This window comes from Palaemon carinicauda, chromosome 9 (assembly GCF_036898095.1).
Source record: "Palaemon carinicauda isolate YSFRI2023 chromosome 9, ASM3689809v2, whole genome shotgun sequence".
Taxonomy (NCBI): domain Eukaryota; kingdom Metazoa; phylum Arthropoda; class Malacostraca; order Decapoda; family Palaemonidae; genus Palaemon; species Palaemon carinicauda.
In genome coordinates this window covers 91290222-91297721 of record NC_090733.1, presented here as the reverse complement: position 1 = coordinate 91297721, position 7500 = coordinate 91290222, and the positions used below count along the sequence as shown (strand labels likewise).

General features: G+C 32.0%; 1 protein-coding gene across 2 annotated transcripts in view; it reads right to left on the bottom strand.

Moving 5' to 3' along the window:
- Positions 1–7500, bottom strand: part of LOC137647024 (sodium- and chloride-dependent GABA transporter 1-like) — a 24484-nt gene that overhangs the window by 7731 nt on the left and 9253 nt on the right. For both annotated transcript variants that reach the window (XM_068380135.1, XM_068380136.1), the window contains exons 5-9: positions 7149–7219; positions 6789–6921; positions 4729–4863; positions 3671–3899; positions 2878–2990 (exon numbers count right to left, since the gene is read on the bottom strand). In XM_068380135.1, the coding sequence (XP_068236236.1) occupies positions 2878–2990; positions 3671–3899; positions 4729–4863; positions 6789–6921; positions 7149–7219 (681 nt within the window). The remainder of the gene's footprint in view (positions 1–2877; positions 2991–3670; positions 3900–4728; positions 4864–6788; positions 6922–7148; positions 7220–7500) is intronic.

Sequence of the window (7500 nt, the reverse complement as noted above, 5' to 3'; positions counted from 1 at the left end):
GACTTTATATCTGTTTGTATGCTTCTAGACGTTGGTCGAGATAAGAAATAAACTGATAAATGATAGGCAACAAAGTTTGTGTTCTGTAGTTTTAAGAAGGGGTGAGTTGTATTTCTTCTGCATGTCTGAAATCCAATGGGTTAAGACGCACATTGCGGTGCTTCTGGTGAGATTCATTCTGCTTATAGTATGCTAAACCAGACTAAAACAGCTGTTCAACTTCTTTCCCATTATTGTAGGAGTCACGCTGTGATGGAACGTAGTCATTCAAGCTAGTCAGTTATGCCACAGCAGTAGTTAGATCAAGTTTTGCGCGTTGTCGAGTTTTATTAGATGCATCTGTTCTTTGCAGAATATCATTCCGAAGTTGGTGTAAATTCCTGTTTCAAGGTGATTCATCTGTTTAACAGTCCTGGTTCACAGCGTCCACATATTTTTTCTTCAATGTCATCAACAATATGTTTAAGTACCTCCTTAATCTGCTCATGCTTTAGAACCTTAGTTGAAACAGCTCTGCAGGACCAGCGAGTTGTTGTGACACGTTTCAGAAGCAATGATGAATCATTATTTTTTCAAGCCTTATACAGATATTGCTATCGATGGGTTGAAATTGTGAAGAAAAGAAACAACTGTTCAAAAAATTTAAAGAAATGAAAAGCACATGAGCAGCATTCTAGAGCATTTTTACAAACCAGGTTAAGTGAATGTGCTACACAAGGGATCCAGTATGCAAGATTGTTCTCCTCTCTCACTCTGGCTTGAAGAACTTTGTATTTACCACTCATTGCTATGCACTATTGTAGCGTTGTCCACGACAGTTTCAAAGGTTTAGGTCATGTGTGTTAAAATATTCCATCAAAGCACTGAACATATCTTCAGACCCATGTCCTGTGTTTGCCATAAAAGTTATAAAGCGTTCAAAAGGTCAATCTTTCTCTATGTACCTCAATACAAGGGTCAGTTAGTCAATGTGGGCTGCACAAGGTGCGGAGTCCAAAGAGACTGAGTAGTATCTTAACTTCTTTACAATAGAAATAATTTCTCTGAGAAGTTGTTCACCCATTATGCTGATAACTTCTTCAGTTACTGTAGATGATGAATACTCTGTGTGACCCTCTCCACGATTGGCTTCCGTTTTGATATGATGTGCAAGAAAGTAATTGTTCTGGGAAATAGATTCAAGAATGCCTAGAAGGTTAGCATTTCTATGTGAACCAACTAATTCGTTGTCCACCCTAAATGCTAATCCCCGTTCAGCAATGAAGGGAATAACACTAATCACTCATTTTAATACTGATCTCCAATACTGCTCAGGATGTTCAACCTGTTATGCCAGTTCTATATCCACACGCCCAACTGCTTTTAATCTTCTATTGAAACCAACTGAATTTTCATGAATATGTAGACGTTAGTGTGAATGTTTCCAATCAAAGAAACCCGCATAGGAGAGCAGAGAAGACTAAGATTTTTCTGCATTTAAGCTCATCAATGTGCACATAAAACAGTAAAACATCCCTTTGAGGGAGAGAAACATAACCAGTTCCTTGTTATGACTTCCCCATTATGATTTTGACGACGGAAGAGCCCAAACGTACACAGTCTTGGATATCGATCTTATTAGTTGCTGGTTTGAGTGTGCGGAGAACAATCTTTCATCACAGTACAGAATTGTTGATGCACCCCTTTTTAGCCAGTATTCATGCATCTGCTCCGAAATAATGGATGGCCTAAGTTCAGTATCAGTCCCCCCTGGTGTGCCCTCAACTTCAGCTTCTGAAGGACAGTGTCACTATCACCCTCCATTTCTTTATCTTCTCCAGTTGGACCCATTACTATTTCTGCATGTTCTTTGTCAGGAACAGTAGCTTGGTTATCCATTTCTTTAGACTGATCAGGTTCCGCAATGTTATGACTCATTCCTGACATTTGTCTTGGTTGAGGTTGACCAGTGAAGGAGTGGTCCAATTTTCTAATCCTTTGGCAAATTTTTCAACATCTTGAAAAAAGAAAAAAAAATTCAAGCACTGGCAGTACTGGATGGGAGGAAGAGGAGGAGGGTTTCAGAGTGTGTGACTTTCTATTTGATGACCCCTTTAGCTTATATCTCAATTGCTGTTTTAGTGGCTAGGCATTTTCTTTTTTTTAGCTATGATTAAAGATTACGAAGGGGAAAGATATTTAACGTAATTATTATCTGTTACAAGTTAAAGTATATGTCTTCTTACTCCTGGAAACATTTAACATTGTAGCGGGAGTCTAATTTCTTGAACATGACATCTGAACACTAGGGAACCATAAGGATGACTAGCGTATACCGTTATTATAACTAAGTCAATTTAGATATACTTGTAGATGCTATTATCACGCGTGAGACATACAGATTAATGAGTTAGGTTATATAATAGCTATGACTCGTGTTAGATTAGGATATAATACAAAAAATACTGAGGTATATTATTTTGCAGCCAAAAGTCATTACAATTTCAAACACAACCTACAACCACAGGGACGCAAAATTCGTAACATGCGTATGTACGAGCACCATGTTATTGTCAAACTTGAAAATGAAATTTTCCATTTGGCTAGTATGGGTAATATAAGTGCCCAGTTACAATACTAACCTTATTAAATTAAAATGTATTGTTTTTGTTGGTGGGAGGCCCCCTCTTAATCCGACCTGCCAAAGGCAATATGGAACAAAAAATGCTTTGACAAATAGGATTACTTTGAAGTAGATAAGAGAATAATAACTTTATATGAATATCTTTTATGACTGATAGACAGAAGAGTACATATTCTTTAATAATCTAGTTCGTGGAAAGTAATCTTAAAGCATTAAATATTCTAAGAAACTGAAAAGAAAATAACTGCACTCACGAGAGAGTCTAGGCCGACGAAAAAAAGCATTGCAAAGAAAAGGACGGACCAAAATGGAGCTAGCGGCATCATAGATAGGGCTTCTGGGTATGTGATGAAAACCAAAGCAGGACCTGGAATTATTAATATTATTATTATTATTATTATTATTATTATTATTATTATTATTATTATTATTATTAGCAAAGCTACAACCTTAGTTGGAAATACAGGATGCTAGAAGACCAAGGGCTCCAAAAACCCCAGTGAGGCAATGAAAGAAGGAAATAAATACAAAAGAGAAGTAATGATTAATTAAAATAAAAATGTTTTAATCATGGTAACATCATTAAAATGGATTTCTGATATATAAACTATAAAAGAAAAGAAAAGAGGAAGAGCAAAGAGATAGAATACCCCAAGACAGTAGAAGACATGATACAGAGGCTATGGCATTACCCAATAATATTAGTGAAGTCGCTGCCATTTAGAACATATGACACAAATAGCAGGCATATCTAAAACTAGTAGAAAAAGACAAACATGGAAGTAATTTAGTTAACGATACGGTAGGAAAACAGAGATATAAGGAATTACAATGATTTTGCTCATGGGTAGAATTAGTTGGTTTAGAGAGTTCTTATGATCCTGTCTTATTTTTCAATTCGTTTACCATGTTACTGTTCACTACATTCCCTGGAAGTCTATTCCATGAGAGAGAGAGAGAGAGAGAGAGAGAGAGAGAGAGAGAGAGAGAGAGAGAGAGAGAGAGAGAGAGAGAGAGAGAGAGAGAGAGAGAGAGAGAATATCATACCTGCTGCAGTTACTTTGTCAACTGTGGTTCCCATTTCGTGAGCCATGAAACCCAACACAGAGAAGACAACAAACCCAGCCAATATTGAACAACTGCTGTTCATTATAGGTATGAGAACAGCATCGTGGAGGCAGTTGTTCCTGAATTTGTTATAGGAACCCATCGTAATCACAGTAGACCATCCCGGACCCAGAGAAAAGAATATCTGTGTTGCTGCTTCTGCCCATACCTGGGGAGGGAGAATCTATTCAATGTGTTTTCTGTTTTTTTTTTTTTTTTTTTTTTACTTATTGAATGCATAACATAAAGTAATAAAAGCATACATGCTTATTTCATTTCAAACATCATAGGAGAAAAAAAAATCTCTAGTTCAATATATTTATCGTTCTAACTGAAGTAATTAAATAGAATATGAAGAAAAATGGGAAATCAATTTGATAATTACTGAATGTATATATATATATATATATATATATATATATATATATACATATATATATATATGTATATATATATATATATATGTGTGTGTGTATATATATATATATATATATATATATATATATATATATATATATATATATATATATATATATATATATGTTTGTATATATATATATATATATATATATATATATATATATATATATATATATATATGTTTGTATATATATATATATGTATGTATATATATGTATATATATATATATATATATATATATATATATATATATACATATATATATATATATATATATATATATATATATATATATTTGTGTATATATATATATATATATATATATATATATATATATATATATATATATATATACATATATATATATATATATATATATATATATATATATATATATGTATATATATATATATATATATATATATATATATATATATATATACGTATGTATATGAATATAATATAAGTTTTACCATTATTTACTTACAAGGGGACCTAGGAATAAAGAAACACAAACACTATGCTTATAGTTTACTTATCTTTCTTAATACTTAATTCGATTTGATTTGTATCATACCTGTCCATCCTTGAGTTTTTCAAAGTTGGGGTAAAGGTAGTAGCGTAAGCCATTTACTGCCCCGGGTAGAGTGACTCCACGAACCAACAATATCAACAACATCAAGATGGGGAAAGTTGCTGTAAACCATACCACCTGGAATAAATGGAATATAATAACGGAAAAAAAAACTAGCCCCTTTTTGACAGCATACCTTAGATTTTTATTTTCTTTTTAAATTAAAGCTTTCGCTTCAAATGCCCAGTATATTCTAATCAATGATAAGGCAGTTATATCCTGTAATATGTTAACATATGTAGACCAAAATACCTGGAAGAAAATTTAATTGAAAGGAATATGGTAATAAAAACTAATCCTATTATGGCAGTATGTATCTAATGCACAGTACATTTTTCTCATCTATTGTAATTCTATTATATGCTGCAATATGTTTAACATATACTGTAGTACCCATTTTCATAGATGGCATGAAGAGTTCCAATGTAATTTGTTAAAATTTATATATTTTCTTCTATTGATATGGTATGATATCATTCAATATGTTTAACCTTTATAATGCCCATTTTCACAGACGGTATAAAGATTTACAATGCGATTTATTCAAATTTACCTATTTTCTTCTTTGGATTTGTGATGATACCATTCACCTGCATGGAATAAACTTTTCCAGATAGAAATTTCATAGCAAGATGGTATTAATTGGCATAGGGACATTATAATGGAATTAGAGATCATTGGAAGCTTAGATTAGGTCATATAATCAAGTGGAGGAATAGAAGACAATAAAATCGCTTTGTGTAAGTGACCGTGTAGTATCCATCGCCATTTCCTTCTCGTCACAATGAGTTCAAATTCAAGAAGGAAAAATAGTAATCAGTTCTAATTATATGGCCTAGTTAGGCATAGCCAATAGATATACTTTTATTCCATGTGTGGCATGTAGGAATTCTGACATCATCATAAGAAGGATTGTGAAACTTAACTAATTCTAAATTTATTGTTTTTAAAATAATACCACAACCTAACGGAAGAAAAACAGGACTGCCATCTTTATGATTTATCAGAATAAAGAATTAAAGAATAAATGGATACATCAAACTTCCCAAGGGACATAATGATAATAATAATAATAATAATAATAATAATAATAATAATAATAATAATAATAATAATAATAATAATAATAATAATAAAACTTTAATGTACCGTTTAAGAAAAAAATATTCAAAAGACTGAAATAGCTAAAATAGATCGTTTTACGTGAGATACATAGAAAGAATATGTCACAGCATGGTTATAAAATTCATATATTCAATTAATTAATTTTCCCGGTCGATTAAACAAGGATTGCAACTTTCAAGATGAAAAATGAAAATGCAAATGCAGCTGAAAAAGTCTAGCAAGCGGAAAATTTATACTAATCAACAAACATCAGCTCCAGCAAAATTGAAGAATTACAGATCATAACAGTTAGTCTGTCGTATGGAAAAGCTATTAAAAAAAGAATTTTCTGACGTGAACGTCATTTACTGGCTTATAATTTCACAGTACAAAAAGAGGAATTTAATTTGATGAAAAAACATCTCGTACCCTTTTTGTTGAGTTCAGACAGGAAAATTGTGTCCATTTTGCTCGAAGCGCTGTCGCTAAACTTTTCAACACAAGATAAAAATTGCAATCAACTGCTGACATGAAATGTTTTGGTAATTATTGAGTTATGATATGACCTGAGCGGATTCTCTTTTCCCCCCTGTTAGTTTCATCTAGTTCGTAATGATATTAAGACTTTAATATGTATGTATGTATGTATGTATGTATATATAAAACTTGAAAGATCCTCATACAACTTTTTCTCTGTTAGTTTAATCTAGTATGAGAATATATTTTAACTGTACAATGTATGCATGTATGTATGTATGTATGTATGCATGTATACAACTAGAAAGCGCTTCAATACTTATTTTTCTCAATGTTAGTTTAATATGTTATGTAATTATATTTATAATTTACAATGTATGTATGTATGTATGTATGTATGTATGTGTACATTGTTGACTTACCTTTCCCGTGATTTTGATGCCTTGGAATATGCAAAGGAAGGCAATAATCCAGACAAAAATATTTGTTGCCATCACATTCCACATAACGTCACCAGTCTCATCAATACCTCCTGTTATATTGAGTATTTTACGGCTGTAACAAAGTGAATGAGAATTATACATGTCAATGAGAAGGTATTACACATAAAGACAGAATCTTTGATGGTGAAATCTGAACATATCAACAACGGTATGTACTAACTTTCATGTAAGAAATGAATCTTGGATTTAAGAAAGACAAAAATTGTGTATATGAAATTTCATGTAAGAAGCAAATGTGTTTCTGGGATAGATTTTAAAAAAAAAGCTCACTGGACTTACTGGAAAAATTCGTCAGCGGAAGATACCAGTGTTCTGTTTTCGTCTGGTTCCGAAACATTCATTGAGGTGAACTGGAATGGTCTTTATGATAAAGCGATGACTAAAAAGATCATATATAGTAACAAAAATGGGATTTGATCGAAGTGATATTATGTATAAGCAAAATGGCTGGTTAAGAATTTTTTTTCCTGAAAGCTATTTATTCAAGAATATTTATAAATTATTTATTAGCCTTAGTAATGTATATGAGCAGCCTCTAAAATGAATATGAGGTGTGAAAAGTGGCTACTGAATTACAATGAGATATTCAAACTATAAAGGCTGAAGAGGAAAACAGGGATCGTGGGAAACC